The sequence below is a fragment of the Parasteatoda tepidariorum genome, chromosome 3, assembly GCF_982258835.1.
Source record: "Parasteatoda tepidariorum strain Cologne lab strain chromosome 3, Ptep-v5.0, whole genome shotgun sequence".
Lineage (NCBI taxonomy): Eukaryota > Metazoa > Arthropoda > Arachnida > Araneae > Theridiidae > Parasteatoda > Parasteatoda tepidariorum.
This window is the reverse complement of record NC_141757.1, coordinates 9,708,756-9,725,457: the sequence shown is the minus strand read 5'-3', so window position 1 is coordinate 9,725,457 and position 16,702 is coordinate 9,708,756. Positions and strand designations below refer to the sequence as shown.

General features: G+C 30.5%; 2 protein-coding genes across 3 annotated transcripts in view; one reads left to right on the top strand and one right to left on the bottom strand.

The window, feature by feature from the left end:
• Nucleotides 1-1,257, bottom strand: part of LOC107449779 (uncharacterized) — a 323,223-nt gene extending 321,966 nt beyond the window's left edge. Inside the window, exon 1 of the mRNA XM_071183821.2 lies at nt 1,165-1,257. The gene's annotated coding sequence lies outside the window, so the exon portion shown is untranslated. The remainder of the gene's footprint in view (nt 1-1,164) is intronic.
• LOC107453020 (protein lin-28 homolog) overlaps nt 1-16,151 on the top strand; it is a 215,933-nt gene extending 199,782 nt beyond the window's left edge. For both annotated transcript variants that reach the window (XM_021147918.4, XM_021147917.4), the window contains exon 4: nt 13,206-16,151. In XM_021147918.4, the coding sequence (XP_021003577.1) occupies nt 13,206-13,566 (361 nt within the window). In that variant the 3' untranslated portion in view covers nt 13,567-16,151. The remainder of the gene's footprint in view (nt 1-13,205) is intronic.
• Nucleotides 16,152-16,702: the final 551 nt, after the last annotated feature.

Sequence of the window (16,702 nt, the reverse complement as noted above, 5' to 3'; positions counted from 1 at the left end):
TATGATAATTACCTTTTGAAAAACGATATATTTTTTAAAAACGTGTAATTCAATTTGGCAAATCGTATCCATCATAACAAACTAATTATTGAAAAGCTAAAAATTTTAATTCAATATTAATAATTAATTGATATTTTGAGAGATACCTATCTAGCAGCTTAGAAACTATCAGTATTTTTTTTAAGTGCATTCCACTAAATTTTGGAAGATCTCGAGGTATCATGTTTGTTTATTTATTTATTTTTTTAAAACAAAAACACTTATTTTACTTTTTTTTTTAACTCACTACGGATCACTACGGAAAATGTCATAAGTGAAAAAGTAAAGCTTTTATAATTTTAATACATCGACGAAATCAAATAAAAATAATAAATACACAAAATGCAGATAAATAAATATATGAAAAGTAAATATATTAAATAAAAACTTACTTTTTCGTCTTCGTGGTATGTGAAAACACTGAATACTTGCAACTTTTGTGTATATGACACCCATAATTTCTCCTTCACCATTTTACGTTCGAAACATGAATGAACTCTTTTTATTATAATTTACATGATTACCTTTTCATGTTTTATAATAATTATGCAAAAACATATATTTTATAATTATTTATCCCTTTTTTTCCACCTAAGAAATATTTAAGATAAAATTTAGAATTTGAAACTACGTTAACCTTAATTTTTTTTTTTAAAGTATTAAAACTTTATTTTTTAAAGATTAATTTCTTGAAACAATCTGGTTCAATCAGAAGATAAAAATATAAAATAAATATATGAAAAAAATCAATACATAAAATGCAAATAAATGAATATAAAAAGTAAAAAAAATTAAATAAAAAATTATTTCTTCGTCTTCGTGGTTTGTGTATATGACAGCCATAATTTCTCCTTCACCGCTTTACTTTCGAAACATTTTTAAAGAGAATGAACTCTTTATTACAATTTACATGATTACCTTTTCATGTTTTATAATAATTATGCAAAAATATTTTTTTTCATAATTTATCTTTTCTTTTTCGCCTAATAAATATTTAAGATAAAATTTAGAATTTGAAACTAAGCTAAAAGTGTTAAAAAATTTCTTTTGAAAGACGAATCTCTTAGAACAATGTGTTTCTATCAGAACACTGATATAATTCTTCCGAATCAACAAAAAACTCACCCTTCTGATGTTGGCCAGAAACCGCTGATTACTTGAAGCATTTGCATTCACAAAATTCTCATCGATTGAGCCCTCTACTTTGATCGATTGAACCCCTGAAGAAAAATAATCAATTATAAAATCTTAAAATATGAATCTTACAACACAAAAAACAACAGACAAAAACATTAGGACCGGGATGTCCAAGAGGACAAAGGTTCGATCCCCGCCAGCCGAAGACTCCCCGTGTAGTTAATGGGAACTAATGCTCGTTAGATCTTTCGGGTCATAAAATTCTCCATAACAAATCAAACCTCTGCTGGGGGTACCGATCCAGGAGTTTCCTTGTCTTCTGTATTGAGTTCAAAATTACAAGGCTACGGAGTTGAACATCAGTAGTCGTAAACCCAAAGTTGGGTCGGCTATTCAACTACGGTTAAAAAACAAAAACATTAGATTGAGCCAGTGTTTCCCAAAGGGTGTTGCGCGTACCCCCAGGGGTACGGGAGCAGTTTATCGGGGGTACGAGTTCTTATGCAAAATATCTTGCAACAAACGAAAATTTCAAAAAATTTTATTTTAAAATAAAGCTAGCCATGAAAGTTTACAATTACGTATTTTTCTATTGTCTATTTTTTGCAGAGTTAACAGTTAATAGTTAGTGGTGTCAACAGCCAGTTGTGATTTTTAACTTTTGTGTAATTTTTTATAATAAAAAATACATTCATTTTTTATTAGTGGTACACAGCGTTACGAAAAATTCAGAAAGGGTACACCAAAGTCATAAGTTTGGGAAACACTGGATTAAACAAACTAATAAACATGATTTAGCAACAATTTTAAACGGAATGTTAGTCACAGTTTCAAATGTTAGTAGATATTGAACCAAATTCACTAAATTCGAAATTGAAAATATTTTTTCTGCCATTGACCTTATCAATATAGGTATCTAGCCCGTTTAGGGACAATTATTTTACATATAACTAATTAAAAAGAACGCCATATCATTTTACCGTTTGGCGGAATTTCATGCTGACATTTGGCGCTCTGTCTTTGACTATAATGTGGTAACCCTTTCTAAAGATGTTAGATCTTTCCAATTTTTCTTTTTCTCAGCTTTACGGCAATTTTTTTTTTCTTCTTTCACTATGGGGCCCGAATAAAAGAGAATTCTTCTGCTTTTAGCTCCCATGTTCTCAATTTTAGAAGTTATTGGGGAAAGTGACAGGTAGAAGGAGGTCTCTCCACGCATCCCCACCCCCACCACCGAGGAGTACGGAAAGGGGGAGGAAGCCCCGCTGACAAGACATCAGAAAAAGACACATTAATTGTATTGTTAGGCTTTTGGATGGGTCGGACTTACGAAGAGACAAAAGCACAAATATATATCTATATAACTTTTGGAAAGGAAAAAAAAAAAAATAGCTTCCTTCTCACACAAAGTTGCAATTCTTTTTTTTTATTTTCATTTATTCTTTTCTGAAAGAAAAAGTTTTGTTTCCATTAAATGATTAATGACTATAATAAGATATTCTTGAGATAAAACGAAAAAGAAAAAAAAATCGCTGAATAGTTTAAAACCATTCATTTTGTAGCAAAGACAAGTTCAGTACTTACAAAGCATCAGTTATTGAGTTTCTTGCCTCTGATGAATACCTGGTTTTTATATTCCATCAAGAAAGATTTCTCAAATGTTTAAGTAGCACTTAATTTTATCTTATAACCGTCGTTGAACAGCAGACAGAATTTTTTGGGGTTTACGACTACTAATGTTCAACTCCGTAGTCTTGTCATTTTGAACCAATCCAGAAGACAAGGAAACTCCTGGATCATGTACCCTCAGAGGTGTGATTTGTTATGGGAGCAGGAAGGACTTAGTGACTCGACAGATTTAACGAGCATCAGTCACCATTTAATACACGGGCAGTATTCGGCCGGCGGGAATCAAACCCACGAGCTCTTGGACATGGGCCCAGTGCCTACCAACCAGGGTATCCCGGCCATGGATCAAGTATTGGGAGAAATTTGCCTTCGTGGAGGACTTTTTGATGGAAATAGACTGTATTTGATTTACATGGAAAGGAAAACCTCCCATGATTACCTGACGGCAAGGGGACTCTAACCCATGATCCTTCTACCACTGAGGATATTTAACGTCAACACTGTGGTCGGTGCAAGCCACATGCGGAATTCGTATCAAACAACCATCGCTGGGTTTCGAACCCGGTTCACCTCATTGGAAATGGATTCTCTATCTCCTGAGCAATCACGCCTTAAGTAGTACTTAATTCAAGTCCGCAATTATTCATCAACTTATAACGCTATAACGAGAGAGAAACTTCGTATAGTGAATTTTGTTTCACCGCCATTGGAATTACAAAATTTAAAGTTTGGAGAAAAGTGAGTTCAGTTAAACCTGGATTAAACTATGAAGTCTCGAAAGCTGAAGAATGGTTTTCAAATGGTTTCGCCATCAGCTCTCACGATTATATAAGCAAAAAGGATGATTTCTAATATTGTATTGATATAGCAAAAGCAAAATTTATCAATACAGTAGTGTGAGAAGTACGGAAAAAAAAAACTGAAACGAAAAATGGAACATATTAATGTAAAAAATATACGAAATAAAACATATCAAGCAAAAAAATAGAAAATAAAATGTAAGAAAAGTATAGAATTAAATACAAAATGTAATCTATAAAGCGAATAGCGAATTTAAATGAACTTACGCATTCCGGTATCTTTCAAAAATAATTTAAAATATTTTCGTAACTAGTTTGCGAGATTACCAAATAGAAGAGTAAATAAAACAATCATTTTATGGCACGTTCTTACTGAAGTACTGAAGCGTTATATACATATGCATTGCACAATAAAGACAAAAAGAGAAAAAACAAAGAAAATTAAGAAATTAATAAGTTTTATTTATTGTGCATAAGCTGCAAGTATATAGAACTTATTAAATAAGTTAAAAATTTAGAGAAAACAGGGAAAATATTGAAGATTAATGAAAAGAGAAAAGGAATTTTTAAAATAAAATATTTTTAAAAAAATTAAAATATATTTTAAAAAGCCGGAAAAAAATTTAAGATAATTTCTTAAAAATTTGTTTCTTTATATATATATACTTATGTATATATATATACTATACAAAAAAAATTGTTCATGTGACATAACGTAAGGTGTGTAAAAAAGGGCAATTACTAAATTGTACGTAAAACGCTTATAAGTTGTAAACTATTCGCCTGATCGTCACGTGATTAGTGTCATTCGATTCAACGTAAAACAATACATAAGAAGTAATGCCTCAGTTTCTTGTTTAAAACTCTCAAATCACCCCCATTTCTTTTTTTAAAAAAAGGGGGGAAGCATGTAGAGAAGAAAGTAAAGGAGCTCTCAGATACAAATTCAGCGGGAAACAATACCTAACATGTTCATATAGTCCCTAGATAGTATTGTGAAGTGTTCACATAAGTATACTACAAAAAAAAAAGATATTTTAATTCATACAAACTCTTGCAGCTTATGAATTATTCAATATATTGACTTTTGTATTATCTCATTCGATTCAGCGTGAAAAAAATACATATAGGTATAGTATTTTAATTATTAGAAAAAAATACATATAGGTATAGTATTTTAATTAGAAAAAAATACATATAGGTATAGTATTTAAATTATTAGAAAAAAATACATATAGGTATAGTATTTAAATTATTAGAAAAAAATACATATAGGTATAGTATTTAAATTATTAGAAAAAAATACATATAGGTATAGTATTTTTTTCAAAATACTCCTAATTGTACTAATATTAAAGATGCAAAAATACAAATACATATAGGTAATTTTTGCATCTTTAATACTAACATTTTCAACAGTAAAAGTGCTTTCTGTAACATTTATACTTTCTTGGCCATATTAATGAAAAGTGTAGGGGGGTGAATGGGAGTGTTTTCGTAAGGGGGGGGGGTGAAAGCAGCCGCCAATGACTGACTCGCGTGCCATGTGTTATACTTTTTTGAAACCCCGCCCCCGCTTAAAGTCTCCCTGTAAAGTGGTTTTCACTCCCTTGCTCATACCCCCTTCCCCCTCTGTTGTTAGTACACAACAATGCTTCACATCTGCTGAGTTTCGTGCACTATATTCCATTCAAAATGGTATTTATTTATTATAAAAGAAAGTAATTCACTTTCATATCTCCTCGTCGATGACAACAACTGTTCAAGTTTCGAAAAGAAGTTCTGTTTCTTTGTATCGAAACAATTAGAGTCAACGATTTAAATGAAATTATTAAAATCGATGATTTTATCAGTTCTGCTCTTAAAATTTATTATTCTACATATTTAAATTTTTGAAATGGCACAATTTTTAAAATTTATTATTCTAGATATTTATAAAGAAATGGTAAAATTCTCAAAAATTATTATTCTAGATATTTAAATTTGTAAAGAAGTGGTACTATTCTTAAAATTTATTATATTCTAGATATTTAAATTTATAAAGAAACGGTAATATTCTTAAAATTTATAATTTCCAGATGTCAAATTTATAAAAATATGGTACTATTCTTAAAATTTAATATTCCTGATATTTAAATTTTTAAGGAAATATAATTATTCTTAAAATTCAAAATTCCAGACATTTAAATTTATAAAGAAATGTCAAAATTATTAAAATTTATTTATTCTAAATATTTAGATTTATAAAGAAATGGTACTTACTGGTCATTGGTTTACCGAGTAACGGTTCACAGTCACAAATATTGGTCAACCGGACATTGGGTTGTAATGTTAAAAATTATCGATACTTAACAATACATCACGATATTTTTCCAATTTATTTGATTTATAGTTATATCGGTTAATATTATATTTGCATAAATAGGATTTATTAACACTCACAATAATATTATATTAAATAATTATCGTTATGTATAATATTTTGATCGTGATATTATCACATTTGATGTGTGTTTTTATCGTTAATTCTTCTGATAGTGTATTCGAAACCCTCTTATGTATGTTATCTGGTGGTAATAAACCAGAATCTAGCCTTCTTTCTATGAACTTAACTTCATGGTCCCTTTTATCAAAAAAATAATGATTAAGATAATTTTGTCTCGATTTTTAAAAGATTTGGGATGGGGAAAAAATAATTTTTTTTAAAGAAGTAATTAAAAAAAATTCTAAAATTTGTTAAACAAGCATACACAAGAATTAGTAGTAGCTAGCAAAATACCCACCCTGATGAAATCTTTGCATGATCCATTCATTTAATGGCTATTCAACTTTGCATCATTAAACTTTATAATTAAATCAATAAAAAAAACTATTATACTCAAGTCAAAATTTTTGATGGTTTTCCATTGATGGTCCAACGTAATATTAATGGTAACCATCAATAATTCTATCATGAACTGTTATATATTTTGATGGTAACCCAACATAAGTAACCATCACCTCAATGTAGGAAATTCGGACTGATTTATGATGGTTCAACATAAGAATAACAACTTGTTTTGATGGTTTGTTCATGTTGATCATCAGAAATTTCCATGATAGTTTCTTAGAAATAAAATGTTGGAACAATCGTGAACCACCATCATCCCAATGTAGGAATTCGAACTGATTTATGATGGGTCAAGATAAAAAAAAGAAACTAAATTATTTCTATTCCTGAGAACCATCAAGAATTCCCAATATAACATCATGGAAATGTACAGTTGGAACCATCACGGATTATTGGGTCATGAGAATCAAGATTCTCTTGATGGTTAATTAATCATCGTAGTATTAAAGTAGCATTGGTGGAAGTTTGTTGGCACATCAAACATTAATTGAAAGTGTTGATGGTGACCATCAAATTATGTTGGACCATCACCGCACTGAAACCAACATAAACCATCAAAATTGTTTTGATGGGACCATCAAGAATTTTGACTTTGGTAGTGTATGACTTACTTTAAAAACACGGAGCTACATTGTATAAGTGGTGTAACTTCGCCTTTTTTTAAAATATGTTTATTATTTTTCTAAATTGCATCACATAATATTTTTCCTCATAAAAGTGAAGCTATTCTGATAATTAAATCCCGCAATAGATAGACAACACTAACTGAATACTTGCTTTGGTTTTCCGAAAACATTAATTTCCCAAAAGCTCGCAATTTCAAAATTCATTATACTAGGATAATAACGCTGCAATTGTAAAAATGACTTGAGTGTAAAATTTAGTTCAAGAACTCTGTTTAAAAGTATTTTCATCCTTAAATGTAATTATAATTGTAGTTAAGTCAAGAGCAATCTATTAATGTCCTCTGAATGACCATAAATAATGAAATGATTAGCTTTATAATAACTGAAATAGTTTACATCCCTATGAGTAACGTAAATCTTCTCCGACTAGAGAGCACTAAATCGTGTTTAGAAAAATATTGAAATAAAGTATTGAAAACTGAAACAAAAACAAAAAAATTGTGTCTTGAGGAGAGCGTGATCATTTCCTCACTTTAAGGATAATGATAATTAATAATAGGGATAGCAATAATTGATAAAAAGAAAATAATAGAACGATAACAATGATACTTGATAAAAACGATAAAGACATTGGTAATTGATAAATATGATAACAATAATGATAGACAACAAAATGATGAAAACAAAAAAAATTGTCTCATAAGGAGAGCCTGATCATTTCTCTACTTTAGGATAATGATAATTGATAATAAGGATAGCAATAATTTTTAAAAAAAAGTTATAACGCTAGCAATGATACTTGATAAAAAACTATAAAGATGACGATAATTGATAAAAAAAATTATAACAATAAAGATTGATAACAAAAGGACGAGGACCAAAAAAAAATTGTCTCCTAAGGAGAGCCTGATCATTTCCTCACTTTAGGACAACGATAATTGATAATAAGGATAGCAATAATTGATAATAAAAAAATATAACGGTAGCAATGTTACTTGATCAAAACGATAAAGATTTTTATTGTAAAAAATGATAATGATTGACAACAAAATGATGAGGATTAAAAAGGTTAATTAACAAAATGACAATTGAGTAAAAAAAAGTTATAACACTGATGACTGATAAAAAAATTATATTACAATTAATTATGGGAATGTTATTAAAAATAATAATTGATTAAAAAAAACATTTAAAAATTATTATAAAAAATCAATAAAAGTTTAAGGTTTGGAAGATGGAGAGATGATGATCAAAGAAAGGTGGGGATGATGATTTCCAAAACCTGGAAACGACCTCTTTCGCGCCATTGACCCTTACTGGGTCACGGTCACCCCCACCCTCCTTGCCCGCTATTCTGCAGCTGTCTCCCCTTTTAGGAGGGGGATCACCCAACAATCACGTATGCAGAAGTCGGTGCAAGGAGGGGGAGATTGAGGAGGCTTGTTTACTCCTCACAACAAACGCTGGGGGATTCCCTTTTCCAATAAACATGGAACAGGCATAAATGTTGCAAAAGAAAAAGAATAAATAAATAAAAAAGAACAGTCCCTCTTTTAAATTACAATTTTTTTTTCTACTCAGTCGACGTTTATGAGGATGTTTTTGAAAGTTGTTTTTAATATCCGTCTATCAGCCGCAATTGTGGCAAATATTGTGGTTTCAATGATATATGCTCCTACTTCGAAAACTAAAGGGCATCTGCTTCACGAAAATCTAGAAAATTTTGAAAGAAGTTTTAATTTTTTTTTATTAAAAAAGATACTATTGATTTTATTTTAAATTGTACAAAAATTATGCATATATAATTTTTGTACCGTTAAATGGTGCAAAAATTACGCTTTTATCTGATGTAGTCTTATTATTATTCCTATATATTGAATTTCAACGAATATTGGAGCTTTGAAACCCGACCCTTTTTTTTCTCCATAATAAATTTTTTTAACCCTTAACTCAAATAAATTATCTTAGAAGCTATAAATAGCAATTTATGACACTTCAGGTACACATTATTAGCAGGGGTTGATATTTATTAACCCATTTTGACCTAGCGTGACACATACGTCACGGAAATTGTGGCAATTCCTCTTGTTTGAAAAAGGATTATTAAATCAAGGATTATTAAGGATTATTAAATCATCAAAGCAAAAATTTTTTATTCTTTTCAAAAATCAAGTAGTAGCTAACAGAACAAAATATTCATTTAGTTTTAAAAAAAATAATCACTTTTTTTTTAATAGGAGTTTTTTTGCGTCACGGCATATAAAAAATTTTTTGGCTTTAATGGGTTAACGGTGGTCTTTTGTTCCGAGAACACTTCAATTAAACTCGGACCACCATCAGTGATCCCTCGGATAAGCGTTGAGAAAGGATGGTGGTCTTGTGGAGTGGTCTCTGCTTTTGTCACAAAATAGCATATTTCTTCGCAACTGTGACATTACACAATTTCTTTTGAATTTAATTTTTTTATTTAAATTCACTTTACTATATAAATTTTTGAAATAAAAGTTTATAAAGACAATGAAACGGACTCTTAACATCTTTTAGTTACGGGTCCTTTAGACCAGTGACCGAATGTCTCTAATTTCTACTTCTGATATATACAGTCGGACCTCTATTTAACGAAGTCGCTAAATCCCGATAATAAGTTCGTTATATGGGAACTTCGCTAAATATGAAATCACCTTTGGAAATCCTTAAACACAAAACAGGTTTTAAATTCATAAACACTAGACATATTTAAAATATCAATGGATACACCTTTATCGTGTAAACTAACATCTACAATTTATTTCATAAATCTTAGTAATAAGAAAAATCTGCATGGAAAGCAAGAACATTATCCAGTGTTACACTATTAGATTTTCAACTAAAAAAAAAGCTAAATTTGTGTAAAAATTTACCTGCATTTATTATAAAAGCAATTTTGAACATACATTACCACATGCGTTCTTAAGTTTAATTATTACTGATAAAAATCAGTTAATTTTGTCTGAGTTTTTCTTTTGAAATGCAAACAAAACGGGAAAGGGATTTTACCGCTTTCTCTGAAACTTAAGTGGCCTCGAAAATCAGTGAGAGGTCATTTCCCCCAAAAAATGTGTTAACACGGTTTAAGTGTTCTGAAATAATTGGGGGGGGGGAAGGGAAAGTGGATTTCAAAGAAATGTTCGTTAAAAGGAAAATTCTGATAATATTGTTCCGATAAAATCGTCTACACTAATTAGCATGTTCGTAGTCGCCCCTTCAAACCTTTACGATCGACCGACACTTAGTTTATGAAAATACAATAATTAGAACCCAAATTATTCAGGTTGATGTATTTATTTCGCGCATTCTATAAGCTTTTCAATATACGATTTTTTCTGGGTACGTAAGAATATTTGACATAAGACAATTCTCCAAGAAACAAGACAATTAAGTTGATTAAAACAGTATTTTGTTCGGTTTGAAAAAAAATTGCTGTTGAAACTAGCTTTCGTATAGATTCGAACGTATTTGAAAAGTAGTGAAAATGAGATGAGGCTTCTCAACGGTCTTCTGCCATCATAACGGACAACAAAACAATCTCTGGATTGTCCAGAACAGCTGCTGGACTCGTGTTTACTCACAACACGAGAGGGAGAGGGCACATCATTCAAAGTGGATTTTAACAATAACATAATCCCGGTCCTCCTCTGGGAGGTTGTTAGATGGCATGCTAATATACTTGACTACTTCAAACATTTAATTTTGCAAGTTCTAATAATGGAGTTACATTTTAAGGTTGGGATATAAACTGACTGTAAAACCAACCTTAAATTTATTAAATTAAACTTACTTTTAAAATGATTGACCTCTAACTGACGGCTATACCTGCAAACGCTATTATAAATAAAAATTTGAGAAATAATGTCTGTTCGCACCAGAGCCTGACTAAGGCATATGGGGCAGTTGGCCCTTTGATGAGGTGGTCCCCAAATCGAATAGAAAGTTTATTTTAAGTACCAAAACAATTTAGTGTAAAATCCGTCAGTTTTATGTTAGTTTCTTCATTAAGCTATCGCATGAACACAATCTATATTTCGTAAATCCATGGCTTTTTAGGGAAGAATTTATATAAATTTTCGCAATTACGAAGGACAAATTTGGCCAGTCAAAAGCCTGTATCTTTACGTATTGCAAAATGCGATATGTTAACAAAAATATAGGCTTTTGATTGGCTTCATTGAGCCAGCATAATTGCGAAAATTCAGCTGCAAGAATACGAATTTTTGCGCAGTTAGATGACAATCAGAAAACTGCAATCGGCATGGACATAGAATTGTCAGAAAATCAATAAAATGGACAGAACGATGTTTCGTCTGCCCAGGTTCTAGTCAATTTTCTTGTCATGTTTACTATAATGAGATGAAAATGAAAAATTTAAATACCTCCATAAAGTTCGGTTTTTCATTATTGAAGTAGTGAAGCAGACCCAAAAGAAGTTTTTGCCACGGGCTCCAATAATGCTAAGTTGGACCCTGGTTAGAAACCAGAGTTTAAAGTCCTTACATTTTTCGTAAACAGAGATTAGTTGGTTTGCAATCCAACACTACGTGATGATCAAAAAAACCTAAAGTAATGTCAATTAGTTTTAACTAATTAATTTCATCTAGATAAGAGTAAATTTTGAAATTGTACTAAAAAAATATAGTTAATAAATCTACGTATTAAATTCATCATAATTTTTTTTCTTCTCTCATTCCTACTCTTAGTTCACACTCTCCCTATATCTTGTTCAAATTTTCAATCGTTAATAAAATACTTTTTATTCATACACTCAACTTCAAATACATTCGTTCTAAACTTGTAGAGGATGACACTTGATATTAATACAGTTTTTTTCAAATATTAATTCATTCATTAAATGAGGATAAGCGAAAAATTAAATGGAATTTTCTTAAATTTTACTATAAGCTATTCAATTTTTCACATATTTTAAAAGTAACATCAGTGATAATTTCTAACTTACAGCTCTATTCGAACAAAAAATAGTTCAGTGCGCACATTTAACTATTTAATTATTGAAGTTATACTTCTTATGCGACTTCCAACAAGGTTGCGTTAAACGTTTGACGCTACATTTTTATTGGCCGGGAAATCACGTGGTAGGATCCAGTTTTCCCTCATTCATTTCCATATTGTTTTGGTTCTCACTAGCATGAAAATAATAAAAATATTGTTTTTCTATAAATATTTTTTTAGTTTGTTTTCATGCACATATAATTTAATAGGGTAGTATTTTTTATTTTCAAACTTTCATTTTTTATTTCAATTGTAAAAAATGAGTGAAAACAATCCCACGGACAATGCGACGGATTTAAGGTTATGTCAAGGTACGTGAATATCAATTGATTGTTAGGTTTTCTCTTCTGAAATTACATTATGACGCATTCGCATACATTATTACTACAAATACACTTTCCATGGCGGGACGATGAGGCAACCACAAGCACTTCCACTGGTTCAAGAGGTCCACGAGGGAAAAATGCACAATAATACCGTGATTACAGAGCACGGAAGCGAGTGGAGTAGGAAAAAGAGTCGTTGAATAGAACTAGTGATCCTTCTACGACTGCTGATTCTTCTACAATTAACTTCGCTGGTTACGAAGTTTAACTTTTTCCGCGCGGTTGGACTCCACGCACTATTTCTTTTTTTATATTCACTGTGTCAGAAAAATTCAATGAAGAACATGACGTGGTATCACGTGTGGTCCACGTCATCAAATTTATACTTTTATAGTTGTCGGATACCACGCACCTTATTTTTCCAATTCCTACTATTAGTTCACACTCACCCTATATATATTTATATATCTTGCTCAAATTTTCAATCATTTATAAAATACTTTTTATTCAACTTGGATGGCACTTAATGTTGAGACTATTTTTTCAAATATTGATTCATCATTTAAATTTAATTCATTTCAGTTTTATATGGGTGAAAAAAATTATAATTATTTCATAATAATTTTTATTTGTTGACCTAAGTAGGAATTGACTTTATTTTTTATATATTACTTGTTTCTAAAGATGTTTTAGTAAAGAGATTTTATTTCTGCAGGTGCTACAACTGCGGGGAGTTTGCCAACCACATAGCTGCCAAATGCTCCATGGGACCACAACCCAAACGCTGCCACCACTGCAAATCCGTTGATCACCTGATCGCCGATTGCCCATCCAAGGAAGAAGCCAAAAAGAATTCGAACAAGAACAATAACAATGACAATTTCTGCGACAACAACAGAAACACTTGTGAACTCCGCGTCGAGGAAGACGAAGAGATTCGAAACTCTTTCAAAAGTCTTCTAGTGGACGAAGCAGACGATGACGACGAAGACATACAACTGCACGACCATCGAATCAATTGCTCCTCCTCCCCCGCATCCTCCTGCGGCTCCTCTTTGGACAAAAGGGAACTGTAGTGTTTCAATCGAACAAAAGGATGGAGGGGAAAAAAGCATCAAATTTCAAAATAGATAACTTATTCATGATGTTGTGTGTGCAGGAGCATGCTCATGTATGAAAACATAAATGTGCGTTTGATGGAGGGAAAGACTAACTACTTTGTTTGGCAGTAGTTATAGGGGATGTGTTGTTGTTGTTGTTGTCCATGTAAATAAATGCTCACGGCTGGCATTTGGACGTTTCAAATTTTTACTGATAATGTTTTATTGTTTTTATTGCTTTAAACCAATTTCTCAAATGATATTTAACTCATTTTTATACAATCATTCTTCAACTGATATTCAATGAATATAGTTCGTTCACTAGGAGTTGGCACTCGGCTCCACCTCCTCGGACGCAGAGTTCATTTCAGCGCGGGAGTAAGAAGAGAAACATCTCCGCGCTTGAAATTGAGACAACCCTTAATGCGGGCCACAAGCAAACAGTTACTTATTTTTCAGTCACTTACTTCGCTTTATCATCTGCTATTATACCTTTCGTTTCTCTAGCTAATTAAATATATTATAAATTTAAATACTGCTTTTTCCCAGCAAAATATCTCAAAAATGACAAATTCACTCAAAAGGGAAAAATATCATTAAAAATGGCGTGAAATATCATCAAATTTGTGAAATATTTAATGTTAAAAATGCACATAAAGTTTGCGAAATAAATATTTTTGCCATACGATCGCCAAATAAACCTATACCACGTGATGAAGGCGGAGCCAAGTGCCAAATCCTGGTGAACGAGCTATACTTTTAAAGTGATATTTAAACTAATACTAGTGTAGACTTCCTGAGTACATCAACTTCCAAGTTATAGTTTAATTATTGTGGCTGTGTTTCGATGTTTGGTACATTTCGAACTTAAATTTATAAATGAAAAGTCTCAAAATAAAATTGACTGCAATTTATTTTACCATGCAAAATATTCTCTTTCTTTTTAAATAAATATCTTTTAAGCTGTTCGCGTATTGTTTTTAAATATATTGTAAATAATCATAGAGTGAAAACTTAAAACAGTTAAAGACAACATCAATAATTGTAAGAAACTTTTAAAAATGAGATTATGATAATAAACACAACTGTTTGATTGCAACCTAATCTAATTTTGTATTGGTAGAAGAAATTTCATTTGATACGAAGTGAATTTGTTATTTAGGTAAATTTATGTCAGTTGGCAAAAATAAATAAATAAATAAAATTAAAAAAAATTGCAAGGAAAATAGGTTAGAAAATTTCTGATTCTTAATTAGAACAATAAATACAAAAATATCATTCAAATGATGAAATTCTCTTTTTTTTTTTATTCACAACTCAATAAGTATTTATGGGATCTCTCTGGTCCCATATCTAAAAAATAATTCACCAACTTAATGCATAGCAAAATTAGCAATGAAAAAAAAAGAATTCTTAAAAAATTATCAAACAGTAGCGGTCGTCATAGCAACGCATGTGCACTGCTTGCTATTACTCTTGAACACAGATGAAAAGTGTGATGACGTCCAAATAAAGTGCACACGCCATCAAACCCAAAACAAGACCCATTTTGCTAATGGGTAAAAAATTTATATCAATTGTAACCTCATTAAATTAAAACGCTAAATATTTTTTGTTGAAAAAATTAAAATTCATGAAAAGGAATTTAAAGCGGTGAAATAGTGTATTATATACTCTCTCAGAAAAATAAGTTCAATATTAGTCCTAAATTAATTGAACCATAGTATTGAGTCATTAGATAAAACGACAGTTTCACATCATGCACGCTCAACAATCTCTAACAATCTAATAATAATTTCTATTTACAGACGTAGGCGTGCTATGTAAAGTTCACCTACGCAGAAAACGTATACTCTGCGCAACGCAGTTACTACAATATGAATTCGATACAAAGCTTGCGTACATGAATATGCGGGATTCTATGTGAAATGACAAATTTCTGTATAAAAACCTGTTTGTCTGCCCACTAGGCATCTCAACGTAAATGCAAAATTACTCTTATATATTTTAATTTAGCACAATATGAAGATTACATAAAAATTTCATCGCTACTGAGATCTAACATATTTCAAATTCTTAAAATGCAATGCTAGTCAATACAAATATTTATTTTTGGAAATCATGCTTTTTCAGAATATTTGTTTCCCTTTTATTAAAGCATTAAATTTACCATGCAGCTTTTTTGTTTCGTAGATAGATAAGTTTAGTTCTAGTTTAAATGCCGTAACAAGTTCTGTTAGACTTTAAACTAAATCACTTCATGAAAAATCTATCACGTTTGATAAAAATTTTGTAATCAAGACATTTTATTCGCATGAAATTCAGAACCGTTTTCACTATCAAACAAGTTCTTATTTAAGCAGAAGTTTTTGATTAAAAAAAAAAAAAAAGGAAAAATCATTTTCCCAGACTTTTAACTGAGACTCAAATATGGAAGTTTAAAAACCTATTCTGAGAAGTAAATCTTGTGTAAAAAGTGTTGTTGATTACTATTTTTTGTAATATTTGAAGATTGTATGAAAAATGTAACATTTGTAAATAAATTTTTCTTCCATGCATTATTTTGTTTCAAATCTCGAACTTTACATGCATTTCACGTTTTACATGTGTGCTTTGATTACAGTATCTTGCTAAATTAGTAGATGCCCTATAACACTATTTAAAATCTTAACTATCAGGTGATACTATACAGCTTTAATGTTTTTACGCGGCTGAAACCGGTTTGCACTTGTTTACGTTAGTGTATCAATTGGTTAATATTGTAATGCAACACGTTAAAAATAAACACAAATAAGAAGTATATAAAAAAATCTCTTGAATAAAAACCCATTACATGCATGTTTAAATATAAAAGTACTGCATATAAACTCGTAGAAAACATGTAATTATTAAAGAACTACTGTGCGACCAATAATTTTATCTAATCATTACAATATAATAATATAATACCTGACATAATGAATGTTCTATATTTATATTATATATCGTCTAATTTATTCAATCGCCGAATTTATATTATATATCGTCCAATTTAACCAATCGATACACGAATGTAAACAAGTGTAAACCAGGTTCAGCTGCTTAAAAAACAAAGCTGTATAGTATCACCTGA